The sequence below is a fragment of the Xyrauchen texanus genome, chromosome 37 (genome assembly GCF_025860055.1).
Source record: "Xyrauchen texanus isolate HMW12.3.18 chromosome 37, RBS_HiC_50CHRs, whole genome shotgun sequence".
Classification (NCBI taxonomy): domain Eukaryota; kingdom Metazoa; phylum Chordata; class Actinopteri; order Cypriniformes; family Catostomidae; genus Xyrauchen; species Xyrauchen texanus.
The window spans coordinates 31,193,039-31,214,371 of record NC_068312.1 but is presented as its reverse complement, the minus strand read 5'-3'; the positions used below and the strand labels follow the sequence as shown (position 1 = coordinate 31,214,371).

The window sequence follows — 21,333 nt, the reverse complement described above, 5'->3', positions numbered from 1 at the left end:
GGCGCATGTCCGCTCCGCAGTTCAGATGGGCTGAGGCATATGTCACATGCAAGGAGAGGGGATGCACCAGGCTCATCATTGGTATAGATCAAGTGCCGCCCTGGTGATTTATGTATGCTACCACTGACATATTGTCTGACTGAATCAGAACGTGATGATTCACTATTTCGGAATGGAAAGCTTTCACTCCTTAGAAGACAGCTAGCATTTCAAGGCAGTTGATATGCCACACCCGTTTAGCACCTGTCTAAGTACCGAAAGACGGGGGTCCATCACACGGCATAACCCAACCCATGTTGGACTCATCCATGGTCACCACATTTCGTCTGAAAACCTGACCCAGCTTCACACCCAGCTGATAAAGGTTTGGTGCTGTCCGTGGTGCTAGAGCAGCCAGGCAGACACGGGTCACAGTGTTGCACATGTGCCCCCGATGCCAGGTGTGACTTTGTACATGGCTTTTGAGCCAGCATTGGTCTCATGTGTAAAAGACTAGGGATGCACCGATCCGATACCTGTATCGCTATCGGCTCCGATACTAACGTTTTTAAATGGATCGGGTATCGGTCCAACGAGCCCGATCCAATCAGATACTGTGCATTAGTCATGTTCGTTACTGTCAAGCTCAAAAAATGACATAAAAGAACCATTAAAAGAATTAAAGTAATTAATATGACTCGTGCATTTTATTCAAAGCTACTTCAAGACATGCAATAGCTCTGTGAATCACAAAAGTCTGTGTTTAATAAGTAAATATATAATATGCACATGCAGCTCCAGAGCATTATTAAAGGCGCTGCTCTGTGTACACACACACACACACACACACACACACACGCATGCCTATGTTTAGCCTTCACGTGATGAACACCTCAGATGTAGATGCTCAATAGTTCGGTTCACTTATATGCATTTAGAATGGCACTGGAGGTGCTTATTTTTATACCAGAATTTGAATAAGAAGCTAATTAAACTACTGGGAACTTGCCCACAAACAGACACATACAGTATTTCCTGGATAGTTCAGAATGTCAAAATAAAAACATGAGGGTTTAAAAGTTAAAGGCGTCACAGAGAGACTCACGGAAGCAGAGATATCAACTCAGTAGCAGGGTTTATTTAACACATGATTGAAACAGTGATGTAAACATTGTGAGTAAATCCAGTTGAGTAGAGTAGCAAACAGCAGGTGAGTAATATCCAGACAGGGTATAGACACGATGAACAGATAACTCACAACAGTCTTGTGATACTTGCAGGCAAGAATGAATACACATGTATGTTTGACATAGTTGAAAGGTCTGGTGTCTCAGAGATGCTTTCGATGAGAACAAACAAAGAGTGTGTGTGAAAGGGGGGTATATTTGCAGTCCTTGATTAGCCACGAATGATATGCAGGTGCGTATAATCAGAACTCAGGGGAGAGTGACCGCTGTGATGGCAGTGAGGAAGAAAGAGAGAGAGACCGGTGGATCCGTGACAAAAGGTGCACGATTGAGATATATTACTATTATAGTATATTATTATTATTATCATATGTTTTCAAATGTAAAAAGTTTTGTGCCCCCACCCATCCTCTCCTTGCTTTTTGCCCACAATCCCAACGTCAGTCACAACATCTCATGAATCCTCATGTGACACATTTCTCTCTCATTGACACCGGTGCAGGTAACACAATCTGACTTCCATCCAGGTTGCACAAAAGCACATAAACAAATTCCCCACTCACAGAATAAACTGATTGTGTTAGTGGGTTAAAAAGAGGGCAGGCAGCTCCATTACAGGATAGAGAGAGAGAGGCAACAGCTGGTTGCGGACCTCCTGTGCGCTATTGTATGTAGAAAAGAAAAGAGCATCAGCAGGAATTTTCTTGTGTTTTAATAAAACGTAGTGTACTACTCTTGCGGCACTTTTTCACTCAAGGCAGTAATATTTTCTTTTTTCTTGTAGTCGTTGAATTATAATTGCTGTTGAAAAGAGTGGGCTGGCTGCACAAAGCAATATTAATCTTTTCCTCTTGTGAGTTTCCATCTATGCTTGAATACCAAGAATCCTTTGTACTCTCTCTCAATAGGATGAAAAATGAAGAAAGGTGTCAGAAATAACAAACCTGATAGGCCAATGCCCAGCAGTTGCAACATCCTGCCAGTTTTCTGTCATGTTTGAGCTCAAGTAGAGTGGTATTGTTCCTTTCTTTGTTCAGCTCATTGTATGATAAACTGTTCATGAAAGTGGCTCCAATGGGCTACCGTTTTATTATATTATTTCTTTTTTTTTTTATAGAGGACACTATGTGTGTGTGTTTTGTCCATTTAATCAGCTAAACACCGCACTCAGAGCTTCTCTTTAAGAGGAGAGGGATTTTTTTACTCTATGAGCAGATACATTCTGTATTGTTTAAGCTCTGTTGATGTTTAAGACATTCAATGTATCTCTAGAAATGTTAGACCTGAGAAGAGATGTGCTCTTAACTCTGTGATCTGATAAATTCTGTATTTTTTTCGTTTAAGTTGCATAAGTTCTGTATAAGTTTTTTAGATGTTTAAGAGCTTTCGATGTGTCTCTAGGCTATTTGTTGTTGACTGGAGTTGTTTTTTGTCTTTCTTTAGTCGTTGGAGCGAAGGGGAGGAGAGAAGCGAACTGGATTCGGAGGGCCAGCAGTCAGCTCTCAGTACCAGGAGGAAATGGTAAGGTAACACATCTCGCTTATGAATATGAAGATTTTTGATTATAATTTCTTTGCAGTTTCATTTGATGCAGTGATCATTCTTGCATCAGTGAGGCATGATTCATTTTCCTGCTCATGGAACTCAAGGATATCAGACGCTTCGGTGCGTCCTTTAACGAGACAAATTAAGGGCTGTATTCACATGGTTTTACCTCTTAAATTAACAGTATTAGTATGCATGCATAGGGGTTGAAGAGGCCTGAGAAAGCGGTGGAGTTTAATTACTTTTTTTATGATTATGTCGATGATGGAAATGTAAAATGAATGGATCCATGCATGGATGGATGGGTGAAAGAATAATATGGCAAGTATCAATGCAACAGGGGTTCATTCCCCAATTTGACTCATCCCCAGAGAACATGAGTCGTTCTTTGGGAAATTGAAAGCAGAGGCAATTAACATCCCGTTCCCCCTCCCATTCGCCAGTTGCTGAGCGGCCCACCTTGGACGTGACCCGATCAGACCGCCACACAGACTGCTTCACTGCCTTCCAATTTCCAACCTCAGTGATTGAGAGCCGTCCTGCATATTCAAACCACTTCTTAGCATTTGATTAGAAAATCTACATGGCCTCTGTGTTTCTTGATTGCTGAATCAGACACCCTGTAGTTCACTGACCATCTGATCACACAAAACTGGCAAGACCTAGCAGAAATCATCAGTTCCAATCTTATTAGCTGGCTTACACAACATCGAGGAGTCAGGGTGCATCAGTCAGACCTGGAAATCAAATCATTCTGGCACCAGGTAGTGAGGAAGAACTAATCACTGGATTTTCCAAAGTTTGTGATGCCATGAAATGTTAATGTTGACACACTCTTTAATGTTGCATGATCCAGTGTCCCTGCAGGAAGTTGTGACCAAGGTAGCATTCTCCTCTGAAAAGAATGATGTTGTGTTAGAAGACCATGGAGAGAGATGAATCCGAATTATCTGATCTGACTGAGGTGTAAGTTCCAGAATATCAGGCCATTTTGGAGGGCAGTGTACCAAAGTCTTTCTAACAAGTCAGTCCAATGGCGGCCATCTTTGGAATGATTCTGGGAGACTATTTCCAGTAGTGACAGTGCAGCTCCTTTCTACTTGAATGGGGGAACACCAAAATCTCAAAAACGGTTGGTCAAGATTACGATCAAATGTATAGCTAATATGCATGCATGTTCTCGAGATGATTAAAAGGTGATGTCTGTATCTAAAAGGTGATTGGCTATTTTAACTGTAACGCAGGACTTTCTATCTACATCTGCTGGCCGTTGGGTGCTAGAGCTTCTTTGCTGGGCATTCCAATTTCTCCCATTCACTTTAATAGAAGTGGCCCGTCCCTGCTAAATAGTCTCTGAGTGTACTTTCTTCAGATTTGTGACATGTGTGTATTTGTCAGCTCTGTGACCATTGATTTGATGTGGCATGATGTGCCAGGAGGACTCATGTTAAAACAAAACTGCTTTTGCTTCAGGATCCTGATTTTACATGAGACATTAAGCGGCAACCCAATTCTGTATCAAAATAGTTTATTATACAAACATTAAACTCTGAAATTGACTAATGTTTCCACAAACTGCACTGCCCAACAATAATATGCACAATTATTTAAATATAAGGCTCTCAAATGTTCAAATGTTATAAATGTCTGAATTATAGTTAGACCGATATATCAGTTTTACAGATTAATCGTTTTTACCAATTTATCTGTTTCATTAGTTGCTTTTTGGAACTATAGGTTATCTGCAAAAATCTGTTCCAATAGTTGCTCTGTTTCTCTGTGGCTGGTCGCTGGAGAAGTCTACAGTTAGAATGGCTTGGTTCAACAGTAAAGCAATATTAATTCATTTAATTAATATTTTATTATTTTGATTAGATAAACAATTGTTCTAAATTGAAGTGAGGGCTTGCAAAGAAAAATGCGACTATATGGAATATGGTGGGTCAGCAGCACATACATTGTATCTTCATCTTTACATCTTGTGAATAATGAAAAACCACATCAGGTGAAATATATACATGCAAAACTTATTTTCTGGTGAATATATTGACAATAAGATACTTAATTTGGTAATAACTTTATATAGAACATTGTAAAGGGGCCAAGTCAGCATCATTATTAAATTAGAGTCCCATCCCGCATTTTCTAGTTATTATTGGTTGCACAATAAACTGCATCTGTAATATTATTTATTTTTTACACTTGTAGCCTTAATGTGGTTATCGTTCTTTCCCACCACCTTAGTTATTTTATGGGTTTCATGCACTTTTCAACAAACAAGATAAGCCATGTTCTTCTTTGCTGTCAGGGTCATATTTTGTTTTGTGACTAATGAATTTCCCCTCAGTACTGTTGGTTGATTGGACACAGCATTTGACATTAACATCAAAAGATACAGAAAGCATTTTCTCCTCCATTTTAAAAGTTGATAAGCCTACTTATTTTGCTGCCCTAACTAAACAAGCAGCAAGGTTTGTTTGTATTTTATTTTTGCATTTAGTATTGTGTTTTCCTGCTATTCAGCACCTTATCAGAACAGACTTGTGACCATTATTGGGTCCTGACCCACCATTTAGCAACCACTGCTGTAAACTAAAGAGCTTGATTGCTGTTTTCATTTTATTTTGTATATTTTAATACACAAAGAATTGCACACAGATCACAACTATATCTTTATAGTATTGTATATTAAGCTTTTTCTGTCATCTTTTGTTTGGTCTCTCACTGGTCAGAAAAGGTTGATCAAGTACGGTGGAATGACAGAGTAGCCAGTGACCTTCCCGGCATGCTCAGCGGAAGCGCTGATGCCATGTCGTTTATCAGTAGGCCATTAATCAGGTGTAAGCGTGCGTGTGTATGTGTGCACGCTCAGGCTTAGGATCAGTCTGACGAATGAGCAGTTTTATTGATTAGTTGCCTCTGGAGACGGATGATGCCCACATGGCATAGACACACTGGGTCATGGTAAGACCACACACACACTCACTTAATTATGCTTATTTACTTAAAAGAAGGATAGGGTTGCTGCATACATATACAGTATGCACATACACATTTTAGTCCTACTTTATAATTTATTTTTCAAATGATACCAATAGGGCTCCAAATTAAATTAATCTGCCATCCTGCATGGGCAACAGGGGCAGGGGTAAATCTCTTAATGAGATTTCTCCCACCAAATGTACCTCATCGCCTTCAACCCTATTCTATCTCTCCCCCCTCTCTCTCTCTCTCTCTATCCCTCGCTCTGCCCTGCCTAGCTTGGCCCAAATGGCACAAGGTGATTAGAGAGGAAAGTAATTAAAACTGTGTTGTACGGTAGGCACATGAGAATGCGGCATAGAGGTGGATGGGTTTGTTGCATGTGACCGTGGGATTAATGCCAGTAAAATGATGTTTGCAGCATGTCACACCTGTGCACATCAGTGTGGTGCACATAGATATATTATCTGAAATGCAGAGTGCTGTTCTTGAATGGTAGGTGGCCAGAAGTGTGCATTGTTCTTGAAGCTTAAAGTTTCTGCACTTTATAATAGATCAAACAACTTTCAATTTGAAAATTATCTTTTTTTCAAAACTACAGCACTGTGCAAAAGTTTTAGGTACTTAAGATGTTTCACAAAAACATTTGTCTTAAGATGCTTATTTATATCTTCAGCCTTAGTGTGTCAATAGGAAAAATTAATTTTAGACTCCCAAAAGATTAGAATAGAAGAACAAGGCGCTCTGCAACAGATGGCATTGCCCCCACAGAGCCCCCCACTGAACATTGAGTCAGTCTGGGATTACATGAAGAGACAGAAGCAATTGAGACAACCTAAAAAGTTAGAAAAACTGGGGGGAATTCTCCAAGAAGCTTGGAACATCCTATCTGCCAGCAACCAAGAAACACTGTATCCAGGTGTACCTAGGAGAATTGTGGCTGTTTTAAAGGCAAAGGTGGTCACACCAAATATAGATTTAGCTTTTTTATGTTTACTGGACTATGTATGATGTTAATTTATAAATAAAAACAATTTATGGCATTATTTTTAAAGACATCATCATTATGCAACATTTTTCACAAGTGCCTAAAACATTTGCCCAGTACTGTATATCTTAGAGAGTAGGAGATTTTTGGCTTTGGTAACATTATCTTAAAGCTGATACTTAATCCTATTATGTACAGCGACAATTATAAACGAGCCACTCAGAGGTTGATTCCTCCAAAAAGAATAAAAGCTGTGGAATTGTGGTGATTTCAACATCACTGTTTGTTTGAGTGGGCTGTAATCTGGTCTCACAGAATGAACGTTACTTTGGATACATTTTTTAAAACTGACTTTTACATGCAGCTTTCTATGTTTTACTGCAGTTTCCTGGTGAAATGAACAATAGAGGCCCTACAACAACTGCATTTTATTATTTGTCACACAAATCACAAGTACAATTGCTGCTTGTGACTTCTTAAGTGCTTATGCACTTATTTTCACTCTATTACTTTCCCCAAGGCTGTGTTATGATATCAAAACACTTTTACTTTAACGCATGATTTGAAAAATGATACATTTTAACACTTGTGTCACAGACCCACCTATACACATTTATTCCAATATAAAATGCTTGCTTGGTAGCTCACCTGATAGAGTGTTGGATTTTGGACTCATGAACGTTTAGTTACGTATGTAACCTCCGTTCCCCGAGGGAGGGAACGACACGTTGTGTCGGAGAAGCGACACTAGGGGTCTCTCTTGAGCGCCGATATCCACCTCTGATCTATGAAAAAAGGCCAATGAGAGTTGGCAGCCAGTATTTGCATGTCCCGCACCCGGACATACGGGTATTTAAGCGGCGCAAATACGGGAGTTCATTCAGGATTTTTCTGAGGAGCCGGAAATGGTCCGGCCACAACAGTGGCTCGGTTCAGCGACATGGCGGAGGAAAGACACAACGTGTCGTTCCCTCCCTCGGGGAACGGAGGTTACATATGTAACCAAATGTTCCCCTTCTGTCGCTCTCTCCACGTTGTGTCGGAGAAGCGACACTAGGGGACCCATTCCAATCTTGCCATGCGCTGAACCGTGTACGTGAACCGCCAATACAGAGGCGGGCATGGATTTCATCCAGTGCCGCGCATCGTCTGTACCTGGCTGCACGTACCCTTCCCCAATGCCCCATAAGAACATCGAGATCCTTCTAGTTACCCTGGGAGGGGAACAAGGCGATGTTTGCCAACATGGGAACGGGCCAGCCTGGCTGGGCCCTTTTCTCTCTATGTTTCTCGCATAGAGCAATCACGGCCGGGACCCTTACACGCATATAGGGAAGGGGGTCTTACCCAGACCCTGCGGAGACCACACCTGCCCTTTTTCTTGGGGAGGAAAAGTGGTAGACACGTCACACAGCCATCTTAGGGCTCGTGTGGAAAGTATGGTGCGGTGGTAGATCCAGCCTCGAAAGGGGGGAGTTGCTACAGCACGGCGACCGGGGCAGCTGTAACTGCCTAAGGGAGACACGGGGGTCCACTCGTAAGGGGACAGAACCGTGGAATTACACACAGGGGGAGTCCAAGCAGGAGGCCTTACCTGTGGAGCACCTATACCAGTACAGGGTAGCCAACAGGGTACCCGCAGTGGCTTGGGTCGGCGAGTTCCTCCGCTGAACCGCGGACCCGGAGGGCTGGGGAGGAATAGACCAGGGTCCCGACTCGGAGTGGGTCGCCCTGGGAAAAAAGGCGCACTACTTTAACTTGACGTCAGGAAAAGGGCACTGGGTGCAAGCGATCCACCCGGCCGGTTGGTCTACATGTTACCGAGTTCTACGGGCTCGGACCTGAGAAAACACGAGACGCAACCGACTCAACGTGGAGGTTGTAAAACCTCGCGAAGGTATTGGGTGTTGCCCAACCCGTGGCTCTACAGATGTCTGCTAGGGAGGTGCCCTTGGCCAGTGCCCACGAGGATGCAACACCCCTTATTGAGTGAGCTCGGACCCGCAAGGGTAGGGGCACGGCCTGGGTGTGATAAGCCATTGTGATGGCGTCGACAACCCAGTGGGTGAGCCTCTGTTTGGAGACGGCATTCCCTTTCTGCTGTCCCCCATAGCAGACAAAGAGCTGCTCAGAGCGTCTGGTGCTCTGTGTGCGGTCCAGGTAAATGCGCAGGGTGCGCACTGGACATAGCAACGAAAGGGCTGGGTCTGCCTCCTCCCGGGGCAGCGCTTGCAGGTTCACTACCTGATCTCGGAAGGGTGTGGTAGGAACCTTGGGAACATAGCCCGGTCGCACAGACGTATCCGCCAGACCGAACTCCAGGCAAGTGTCGCTGACAGAGAACGCTTGCAGGTCCCCGACCCTGTTGATAGAGGCGAGCGCGATCAGCAGGGCCATCTTAAGAGAGAGGGCCCTGAGTCCAATTGATTCAAGCAGCTCGAAGGGAGGTCTCTGGAGTCCTGCCAAGACTACCGAGAGATCCCAGGAGGGAACTAGGCCTGGCCGGGAGGGATTCAACCTCCGGGCGCCTCTCAGGAACCTGAGGATCAGGTCGTGCTTACCCAAAGACTTGCCGTCTACAGGATCGTGGTGGGTGGCAATGGCGGCAACATACACCTTGAGGGTGGATGGGGACAGCCTCCTGTCCAGCCTCTCCTGTAGGAACAGGAGCACTGACAAATATCGCGCATCTCTGCGGGTCTTCGGTTCGGGAAGAAAACCAATCTGCGATCGAGCGCCACTTTAGGGCATAAAGGTGCTTGGTAGAGGGGGCTCTGGCTTGGTTGATTGTATTCACAACGGTCGCCGGTAAGCCGGCTAGCTCTTCCGCATCTCGTCCAGGGACCAGACGTGGAGGTTCCAGAGGTCTGGGCGTGGGTGCCAGAGCGTGCCCCGTCCCTGAGAGAGGAGGTCCTTTCTCAGGGGAATTTGCCAGGGAGGAGCTGTCGCGAGAAGTCTGAGTTCCGAGAACCAAGTCCGAGTGGGCCAGTAGGGGGCCACTAACGTGACTTGCTCCTCGTCCTCCCTGACCTTGCACAGCACCGGTGCAAGAAGGCTCACTGGGGGAAATGCGTACTTGCGCAGCCCCGAGGGCCAGCTGTGTGCCAGCGCGTCTGTCCCGAGGGGAGCCTCTGTTAGGGCGTACCAGAGTGGGCAGTGGGAGGTTTCCTTGGAGGCAAACAGGTCTACCTGGGCCTTGCGAAACCGTTCCCAAATCAGCTGGACCGACTGGGGGTGAAGCCTCCACTCCCTGCCGGGCAGGCGTTGTCGTGATAGCGCATCCACTACGACGTTGAGCTTGCCGGGGATGTGAGTCGCTGCTGGCTCCATAGGAGGAGACGGCGGGCGAGTTGTGACATGTGGCGGGAGCATACGCCGCCTTGGTGATTTATGTACGCCACCACCGTGGTGCTGTCCGATCTCACGAGGACGTGTTTGTCCCGAACTAATGGGAGGAACTTCCTGAGAGCAAGAATGACGGTCAGCAACTACAGGCAGTTGATGTGCCAACGCAGCGGGGCCCCTTTCCAACGGCCCGCTGCTGCGTGCCCGCTGCACATGGCACCCCACCCGGACCGGGAGGTGTCGGTTGTGACCAGAACGCGTCGGGACACCTGCTGCAGGGGCACTCCTGCCCGTAAAAAGCAGAGGTCTGTCCAGGGTCGGAGTGTTTTGAGGCAGGCGGGGGTGATCCTTACCCGATGCGTGCCGTGGTGCCATGCTTGTCTCGGGACTCGAGTCTGGAGCAGTGCTGGAGTGGTCTCATATGCATCAACCCCAGCGGCGCGACCGCAGCGGAGGACGCCATATGCCCCAGGAGCCTCTGGAAAAGTTTTAGAGGGACCACTGTGCCTGGCTTGAAGGAAGCGAGGCAGTCCAGCACCGACTGAGCACGCTCGCTCGTGAGACGTGCTGTCATTGAGACTGAGTCTAACTCCAACCCGAGAAAAGAGATGCTCTGAACCGGAGTGAGCTTGTTCTTTTCCCAGTTGACCTGAAGCCCCAAGCGGCTGAGGTGCCGGAGCACCTGGTCTCTGTGTGTGCATAGTAACTCTCGAGAGTGTGCTAGGATAAGCCAGTCGTCGAGGTAGTTGAGAATGCGGATGCCGGCTACTCCTAGTGGGGCAAGGGCCGCCTCTGCGACCTTCGTGAAGACGCGAGGGGACAGAGACAGGCCGAAGGGGAGGACTTTGTACTGAAACGCCTGGCCGTCGAACGCGAACCGTAAGAAGGGTAGGTGTCGCGGCAGAATTGAGACGTGGAAATACGCGTCCTTCAGGTCTACCGCTGTGAACCAATCTAGATGCTGAACACCAGCCAGAATATTTCTCTGCATGAGTTTTAACAAGGCCCGATTGAAAACTCGCAGGTCCAGGATTGGTCGTAAGCCGCCTCCTTTCTTGGGTACAATGATGTAAGGGCTGTAGAAACCCTTCCTCATTTCGGTTGGAGGGATGGGCTCTACCACGCCCTTGGCTAAGAGGGTCGTGATTTCCGTGCGCAGGGAACTGGCATGCTCGCCGTGTACTGCGGAAAAGCGGACGCCCCTGAAGGGGGGTGGGAGCCGGGCAAACTGAATTGCGTAACCGAGTCGAATGGTCCGGTGCAGCCAGCGTGACGCGTTGGGAAGCGAAAACCACGCTATCGCCGCGAGCGTAGACAGGGACCAGCGAGCGTGTCGGGGAATGGGAGGTTCACGGGGGGCTACCCGGCGAAACTGCACCCGCTGCCGCCCCCAAATCACCCCCAGCGCCAAACGCATCGTCCTCAATCCCGTGGGAAGAAGGAGCAATGCGGGGTGCAGCTGGGGTGGCTTGCTCTCTGTTGAAAGCAAGCCGCGACCGCAACGTGGTCATGGTCATGTTCTCGCAGTGAGAACATGAGCCATCCACAAACGCCGCCTCGGTGTGATCGCGGCCCAAACACATGAGACAGCGCCTGTGGCTGTCTGAAGCGGAGAGCACTCTACCACATCCAGGAACAACACAGGGGCGGAAGGGCATCTTGAAAAAGACGCGTCCTAAAAAGGACGTTCAACGCTGCTGTGTTTTGCTCTTTTAGAGAAATTCACTCTTTTAAGGGAAATAACTCTTTTAATACACAGTATGTGTGTGTGTCTGCGCTGTCGAAGCGCTCAGGGGCAACAATGCACGCCGTGCAAAGTAGGAGAAAGCCGCTGTTGTGCGCCGTCAAATCCAACAGCATGCAGATCGTCAGAGGAAACAGGAACGTAATAGTGGTGTGTAAACTCGCAGCAAACTGCAGACACGACCATCGGCTCCGAAGACATTTTCTGAATGAACTCCCGTATTTGCGCCGCTTAAATACCCGTATGTCCGTGGGCGGGACATGCAAATACTGGCTGCCAACTCTCATTGGCCTTTTTTCATAGATCAGAGGTGGATATCGGCGCTCAAGAGAGACCCATAGTGTCGCTTCTCCGACACAACGTGGAGAGAGCGACAGAAGGGGAACTACAGTTTGAGCCCAGGAAAAGATGCACAAACGTGAAATTGCCATAGAAGCAACACAAAATTACATGGTTGCTTCAGAAAATGTGCTTTTCGTTCCGATTTGGCATTTTATTTTATTTATCAGTTAGGGTTAGGTGTTGGTTAAGGGTAAGTATGTCTGATTTGTTAAACACTCATTTATCCTTTTGGACACTATCGGTTAGGTTTAGAATAAAGTTGTAGTTTAGGGAGGTACATTTTAAATCCTCCATCTAAAATTCACTTTAAAAACCTCATTTGGTTACAACCTTATTTCCCTCGGTTATGGTGCACCCTGCTGGACATTTTACTTTGAAACTGCAGCCAAAAGTGTAGTGAAGCTCGGAAGTTCAATTATGAAAAAACATTGCAATGCTTATGTAAATTTTATCAGATCAGGCTGGTGGGCTGAAATGTTAACTTCTGAAAAATGTAATTTGTAATAATTTACTCACCCTCATGTTGTGTCAAACCTATATGACCCTCTTTCTTCAGTGAAACACAAAGCCAGCCACAGTCATAATTCATTTTAATTGTATGGAAAGAAGATTAAATTAATGTAAATGGAGACCTGATGCTGTAGAAAGCAATTTACACAGCTTCAGAAGATCGTGAGGGTGATTAAATGATGACAGAATTTTTATTTTTGGGTGAATTATTACTTTAAGTGAAACTATTGCTTTTCTTATTGATTTAGTGATTTTTCAGTTGATTTTTGAAGAAGTTAATGTTTCTCTGATGTTTCTCTTTTTTTTTTTTTTTTACACTTATTAAAATTTTTTCTGCTTTGTTGTCTTTAACCACAGGGAACAGGATAAAAACATTTTCGATTACTGCCGAGAGAACAACATTGAACACGTCAGCAAGGCCATCAGCTCCAAGAAATTGGATGTGAACACAAAAGACAAAGAGGTAAAAAATGGGTTATTGCACCCCAAAATTAAATGATTTACTACAAACCCATATGACTTTCTATCTTCCGTGGAACGTGGAACACAAAAATACATGTTGGGCAGAATGTTAGGGACTGAAAGCATCAGTCTTCCTTCACTTTCATTGTATGGAAAAAGATGCAATGAAAATGGTGACTGAGATTAACCTACTACCTAACTTCTCCTTGTGTATTCTATAGAACGTCATATGGATTTGGAACAACATTATGTTGAGTAAATGATGACAGAGTTTACATTTTTGCGTGAACTATCTCTTTTAATAATGTCATTTTTGGTTGGAATATGGTCAGATACCTTTGTTAAACCCATCTCCTAGACACTGCATTTTGTTATGTGAAACATCATGTCAGATGAACAACTGCTTTCTCATTCTGTATCACCCTACTTATCTCTCTCTCTATTTGTGTAAAGAGATCAGTCCTCTGCATTTCCCACACGGCTAAAACACTAAAGGTCACTGAATGCCCCATCCTTCCGTTCATCCCATTTTTATTTATGTATCATCGTGACCAACTGGCCTGTGTCAGTTCTTTCATCACTCCAATCCTGAAAGTGGGGAACCAATTGTATCACCATCAGGTTGGCCAGATGGCAACCTTTGTCAATCCACCTTTGTTTGTCTTGGTGGAGCAGTTCAACAGAGTAGCCTCTAGAGGGAACTAGTGAATTTTGGAAATAGGTGCGTACCCGCGATGGGAAAGCCAGACTGATTAAATGGGGGTATGAATAAGAGAAAAAAACACAGGAAGGTTATTATCTTTAATTATATATAGTTAAATACGTATTTGTGTTAGAGCCACATTTTAGTGGTCTAATCCTCGATGCTCCTGTGAGTTCGACAACGTATGTGAGTTCGAATCTGGCTTGTGTTATTTCTCGACCAAATTCCTCCCTCTTTCTCTATGTGTTTCTCTCCTCTCTGATCTATGGGCAAAAAAAAACAAACAAACATATACATATATATATATATATATATATATATATATATATATATATATATATATATATATATATATATATATATATATATATGTATATGTGCAGTGGAGCCAAAATTCTTAGAGCACTAGTCAAAATGTGTGTACTTTTTACATTTTTCTCATTTAAAAGTAAAAAAATGTGTCATTGTTTTTACATACACTGGAGAATTTATTTGTATCTGGTATGCCCCCCTCTTGCTTTAATGACAGTATACTTTCGAGCTGGAATGGACTTTGGCACAAATCTTGTGCAAAACCTGATTCATATTATCCCAGCATGATCTGAGAATGATTCAAAAGAGAATCTTGTGTGGGTCAATGAAAGAAGGAAATCTGAACTTTTATGCAACGATATTTGAGTTTACATGGGCAATGTCTAATTTTTTATACACCAAAACAAAAGTTCCTTTGTTTTACATTTTCTTACAAAACGTTGGGTTTAGTATAGGTTTAAACTAGATTTTGAATCCCAGATTTTCGGTGTGGCCTCATACTTTTTGGACCCCACTGTATACCGTATATGTATACACAATTGTGTTTAGGTTTTTGCTATACACTAAGCATTTCCTGTTTTAAATCATTTGTAAAGTAGCAGAGTAACTCAAAATCTACATTCCACCATCTTTTGATATGTGTATTTTTTCTTTACCAACATTATCATGCATTTTGACAATGATGACCTCAAAATAGTCACAATGTTTCAGCACTCTTAACAAGAATGCTATTAAAAAATATTATTATATCACTGCATCACAAAAGCTCCACACAATACATTTTTACAATTCAAATACAGTCCAAATTAAAGATCATCATGCGTTTGAATATCACAATGCACAGAGATTTTTTTTTTACATAATAAATAGTCTTCCATCGAGCACATACAATATAGCCAACACTCGGCTGCACTGTGTTCATGGACACATCTGTGAACAGTGAGGCCTAGCTTCCAACATGAAGCCCTAAACCCTCAAATGCGATGTATGGACTCTGCTCTGAACATAATGCTGTTTGATGTTTTCAGCAGAGGCTGTTGCCAGTGCTTTAATTTGGGCTGAGATGAGCTTCATGACTGCCCTTTGACCTCCTCAGGGTCGGCTTGTCTGTGCAGAGGTCAGATACATTACTGGGTACAGTTCTGTGGGGAAATAATCTCAATGATAATGATAATAGATTAGAACACACTGAAGAAGGGAAAAGCAGAGGGAAGCTTGGACCTTGGGGAACACCACGTGCTGTGGCTCTTGAAGATTTTTTGCTCAAATGTCAGTGGGAATTTTGTTGTATTTGTGAGTTGCTTGTTTAGAATGTGCACTGTCCACTGTGCATGTCATGTTTTTCCAGTCTTATTGTAATGGTGATGTCTTAAATGCCCTGAGGACAACAGGTCTACACATGCCTCTGACAGACACGAGCCCTCTACCTGAACAAAGGAGGGCCGGCTTCATTTGTGCAAATGTCCCAAGACTTTCTTGCTTTCCTTTTCTCCTTCTGTCTGTGCCGGAGTTGCCCCATCAATTACATGCAATTGAGCCGTCATGCAGGTCTCCACCCTCTTTGGCAAGGACATTGTATAGCAAGAGGCCTATTCACTGTAGAGTCCATGCCTGTCACACTTAATCCAGAGCTCTTACACAGGGACAGAACAGTGTAATCTTTGGGATTTCTAGGTCTTCACTCTATCTAGAGCTCTTCCGTTGTAAGGAAGTGTTTGCCAAGACATTGTTACAATGTCAAAAAAGGATGTTTTTAGCACTTACACTAGTTTACGTCTTCTCTGAATTAATATGATCATGAAATGATGAACTTGGATATTCAACTAGAAGCTGTTCATTTCTTTTGACTGGGAATTATTTGTTTCTGTGTGGCTTTATTTTTTATTTTATATGAAGTACATTGTTATTATATTATACAGTATTTAATATATTGGGGAGACTGGGGCTAGTTTCATACTTATTACTTCAGTGAATATTTCTCAGAGTTGGTTTATTTTTTAAAGTAATTTTCTACATAGCCACATACCATTAAGTCTTGGCTCATTAAAAGCTGTTGAACATTATTTTTCCAGGAAAAGGTTATTGAACACATGTTGTCCTTTTGTGACAACTTGCCCCAAGTGGTCAGAATGGAACCTGCTATTTTATCATTGGCGTAGGTTTAATGTAAACATTGAGGATGACATGTTCCTTGTCAACCCCCATCAAAACCAACAAAACATTTGGCCAGCAAATATTGTACTTGATAAGTAAATATTGTATTGTACTTGACATTTAAAGCATTTGTGACAACTGGCCCCAATAAAACGTGACAACATGCCCGACCTGACTTTCATGAAATAAACCTTTTGTTCACATTTAACTATTGTTGACCCTCTCCTTAATATATGTCAGTGTGGTCTTATTATGTTCGATTGTTTACCCATAATTTGATGATAGTGACGATAGTGAAACTTACTTTGCAGGGTAGAATTCACACTCATAAAAATATTCAAATTTAAAAGAGTTTTAAACTAGTTGTTTGAAACCAACATACTGTACAAAACCTCTGCTAGAGATATCAACATTTATGCAATCGGACTCCAAATCTTAACCTTACTGACATATAGCCTTTGTGACTGCTAGCCCTGGTCTCCCCTACCATGTTAAAAATGATTACCATATTCACGTACGATTGTAATAACATGGTACTGCGAGCATAGTGCATGTATAGAAACTGTGGTGATGTCCAAAAACTGTTATTTTTTTGCTAGTGATCCCAGAGTTCCAGTGCTGTGGATTCAGAGAATGGTGTACCTTGGAAGGAAAAAAAGAGAAAAGAAAAATGTTTGGCTATATCCCTGATGAAAATTTGATAAACAGTCTAGGGAACCCCCCCCCCCCACACACACACACACACAAAAGGCCCTTGTGGTGTAAGGCTTCGGGCTCCCTCATAAATATCAATTTTAACATGCAGCAGTAGAGATCAATATAATTTCAGCCATGGAATACGACTTAAGGAGTTTGCTTTATCTAATTGGCCTTCAGTGAAAAATGAACTCTGCAGCCTTGATAGGGACAAGTGGGCTTCAGGCCTGGGGGGTGGTCGGAGAGGGGGGACAGCATTGGTGATCTAGGGTCTTCTCTCTTTTGTCCCTAGAACCCCATCAATCACTGCTAAAGACTCTCCCGTCCCACCACAATTTGTTTCTGGAGTGCCCATGATCCCTCCCACAATGCCCTTCTCTCTCGCCTGCACGGTGGCCAGAGCAGAACTCATTCTGTCAGCACATCGTTAAATAGTTGGGTCTAAAGGCTCTGAGTTATAAATTGTTGTGCATAATTTATTTTTTCTGGTGGAGAGAAATCTATTTTGAAGTTAACTTTATAGAGCTTTGCATAACAAAAGGGAAAAATGAATGTGTTTGAGGTGAAGAGGGATTCATTCATCTGAAGGTCGGATGATCTGTAGACACTTCAATGGTCTTGGGTTGCAGAGGGCTTGCAAATACCAGCTATTATTATATATTCCAAACGCCCCTTGGCTAGTGCCTATTTAAATGCTCTTTGAAGGCAGAAAGTGAGTTTATTCAATAATTGTATCTAAATTAGAGTAAGAAATTGAATTATGAGATCGAACTCCTTAGACTGACTCAAAGATGTATTGTGCATTGCTTAAAACTGAGCAAAACGTTTGTGTCTCTGTGATTTCATTGATGTCTTATTTCTGTAGAGCAATGGTTCTCAAACTGTGGTCTGTGAAGGAAAATTTTGACCTAAATAAATTAGGGATGTGCCGATATGAACATTTTCAGTTGACTGAAGTTGATTTTCTTTTCTGCTTAGCAATAAATTAATGCAGAAAATACATTACGTTCATAAAAAATAAAAACAAAACGCAGAAAATTTATAAAAACACATTTAAAAGCATGCAAAGCTTACTCAAAATTGCAATTTAAAAAGAAAACACCACAACTTCTAAATAAGAGCTTTATTATTATTATTAAAAATTCTGATACCAAAAGGAATGATAGAATTACCAAATCGATTTGTCCTTGATTTAATTAAAGTCCAGATGTTTTGTTGCTGAAGAAGCCGACCAGTTTTTTCACCCATGGTCGGTGGAAGAAGATGGTGAAGGGGAAGATTGATGTACCAAAAAAGGTTATTTTGCACGTCTGTTTTTGCATTTTTAAACAATATAACTCACATTTGATAGAACATTACAAAAATAAACTTTTACAGCTTTAATTTATATATATATATATATATATATTAGGGCTGTCAATTGATTAAAATTTTTATATTTCATAAAAAATATTCAGATAATTAAAATGCATTACATTCTTGCGGCAGAAGAGTTAATCATTGATAAGACGATACAAAAAGCGGCTGTAGAATACAATGTATTGTTTACTACCATATTATTGATCATAAGTCAATCATTGGCATACAGTTCACAGCAATCATTTCACAAGTGAATTTGTCAATCAGTTGGAGATTTATTATGAGGGCTTGTTTAAGGACCCGTCAATTTCAAAAGCGTCAAACATTTTATTTTTTATTTTTTTTAATGCTTACAAAACTTTTACATCTAGAGCCAAGAGGTATATTAAAACAAACAAAAACAAAAAGGAAAATAAATAAATAAACAGTTTAATAAAAATATCAAATTGTTTACATATTTCAATACACTTTACAGATTTCTTGTTACTCAAATTGGAAATTGTTCTTAGGTATTGCTGAACCTCTGAATTAAAAATTAAAACTAATGGTTTATAACCACCATACTTACATTTATGAATACTAAACTTTGCCAACAAAAGCAGAACATTAATCAAAAAATATTCCTTATGAAGAGACATGTCATAGCTAAAAAAACGAACAAAACATTTTCAAAAAAAAATTGAAAGCTGGGAATAATATGATCTCTAACAATCTTGCAGAAATCAGACCAAAAACAAGTCGAGTAGGGACAACTCCAAAATAAATGAAAAATGTTTCCTCCTGCAGACCACAAAATGTACAGAATATATCGACATCACAATTAAATCTCTCTACAAGAAAATAATTAGTGGGGTAGTAATTATAAATAAGTTTGAAGGAAATTTCTTTTATATTATTCGTGATTAAATATTTATGGGTAATTTCCAAATTTTGCACCAACTCAATCCAGCGACAGACATGCTTGTGTAGCGTCTCGGGTGCATTGCATCATAAACATAAAATGTTTAGGTCACTGTTTCAAGTTATATAAAATAAAAGTTATAAAATATATAGTTTAATACTCAATCTTTAAACACATCTTGAGATCCCTTAGTTGGCATTTGCGCTCCTTCAAGTGTTTTGAACGCAAGAACGTGTTGTTCTGCCTACTGAAGTGTTTTCTTCACTGTATAAACTGCGCGTTGCTCATACAGCTGAAATTTCACTTAGTGCCCTCTGGAGTAAACAGGTGGTACTACAAGCTTGAATTACTCAGGACTCTTCCTTATTATCGTCCGGGGGAAGTGCGATTATTTGCGTACATTTTTTTAACATTTTCACATTTACAATAATAGTAAAGTCATCAAAACTATGGAATAACATAAATGGATCTATGGGAATTATGTTGTGACTAAACAAAATCCAAAATAAATCAAAATTGTTGTGTATTTTAGCATCTTCAAAGTGGTCACCCTTTGCCTAGAATTTGCAGAAATGTACTCTTGAAATTTTCTCAACCAACTTCTTGAGGTATCACCCTGGGATGCTTTTTAAACAGTATTGAAGGATGTTGGCACTTAGTCCAAGTCAGCAATTTCAAAAACTTTTTTTATTATTATAAAATATTTGTTTTAAAATGAAATAAATTAATATGGTGGTGCAATTATATTTTTGTCTACAAAACAAATTTCAAACATTTAAGCATACGCCTTACGAAGATTTGTAAGATCATGAGAAACATTTCAGTCGTGTTTCAAAACTTTTGACCAGTACTGTATATATATATATATAAATTACACACTGAAAAAGTGATTATACATTTTATACAACACAATAAATGTACGTAATTATAAATAAACCATTGTTTTTTCGTATTTCTGTTTTCATGCTGACCGATATGTTGATAGGTTTTAATTTGGTCAATAATTGGCCTAAAAATATCAGTGGCCGATACATCAATTTATACCTTAACTAAATAGAATAATTATAATTACAAACAGCACCGACAATGAAGTAATCAACCTGTTAGTCAACTCATAACAATGAATTTGAACAAATCAGTACGTAAGAAAATGTACGAAAAAATTATGGATTATACGAATGCATAGTGTGAGTGCGCAGTGAATAGTGTGTCATTTGGGACACAGATTATAATCTTGCGTTCCACACTGTGTTTCTGCTGTGAAGTTTTATAGTAATTTTGGTTTGTTGTGTTTCAGGGCCGAGCTCTCCTGCGCTGGGCGTGTGATAGGGGCCACAAAGACTCTACTGGTGTCTCTACTGCTGCAGAATCTGTAAACTCATGCTGAAAAATAGATGTACTTATATTTATGTACTTGATGACACTGATTGCAAATTAATTTATGTTCTTGCTGATATAATAAATCTACCGTATACTGTTTTGAGGCCTATATAGGCCTATATTTTTTAAATGAGAAAAAATAAGCCTGCAAATTCTTGTGTTCAAATATCCACCGATAATGGACATTTAAATTAATATCCTGTTATATTCAGGATAAAAAAAAAAAAAATACAAAAATGCGGTGACAGTAAGGCACTCACTATGGAAGTGAATGGCACCAGACTATAATCCTTAAAATACACACTATATAAGTTTAGCCACAAGACAGAAACTTTATACATGTTAACATGATTTTAGTGTGATAATATTGCTAATTAACCTTTTCTGTGTAAAGTTATATCAAATTACTTGTAAACGCTGTAAACTCTGTCAGCGATTTATCACAATAAAATAATATTAACACGTATAATGTTTATGTCTTGTGGCTATACTTTTGAACTGGTGTGTATTGTAACATTTATAGACTGGCCCCATTCATTTTCATGTGCCTTACTCTAACCACGATATTGTTTTTTTAATAGTCGAGTGACGATACAAATATTTTTCTGTGGTAATCAACATTATTTTACAGATGCTGTTGATTGAGCTTAACCTGTACTAAACCCGTAACATTTAATAAGAAACTGGACTGGTATTATTTGTTTTTAATTGGGAGTTAGTAAACCACACTTTATGTAAGTTTAG

The 21,333-nt window shown here is 41.4% G+C and overlaps 1 protein-coding gene across 1 annotated transcript in view; it reads left to right on the top strand.

Moving 5' to 3' along the window:
- Positions 1-223: 223 nt before the first annotated feature.
- Positions 224-21,333, top strand: part of LOC127630590 (acyl-CoA-binding domain-containing protein 6-like) — a 51,341-nt gene continuing 30,231 nt past the window's right edge. Inside the window, exons 1-4 of the mRNA XM_052108207.1 lie at positions 224-364; positions 2,610-2,692; positions 12,980-13,085; positions 20,507-20,558. Of these exons, the coding sequence (XP_051964167.1) occupies positions 224-364; positions 2,610-2,692; positions 12,980-13,085; positions 20,507-20,558 (382 nt within the window). The remainder of the gene's footprint in view (positions 365-2,609; positions 2,693-12,979; positions 13,086-20,506; positions 20,559-21,333) is intronic.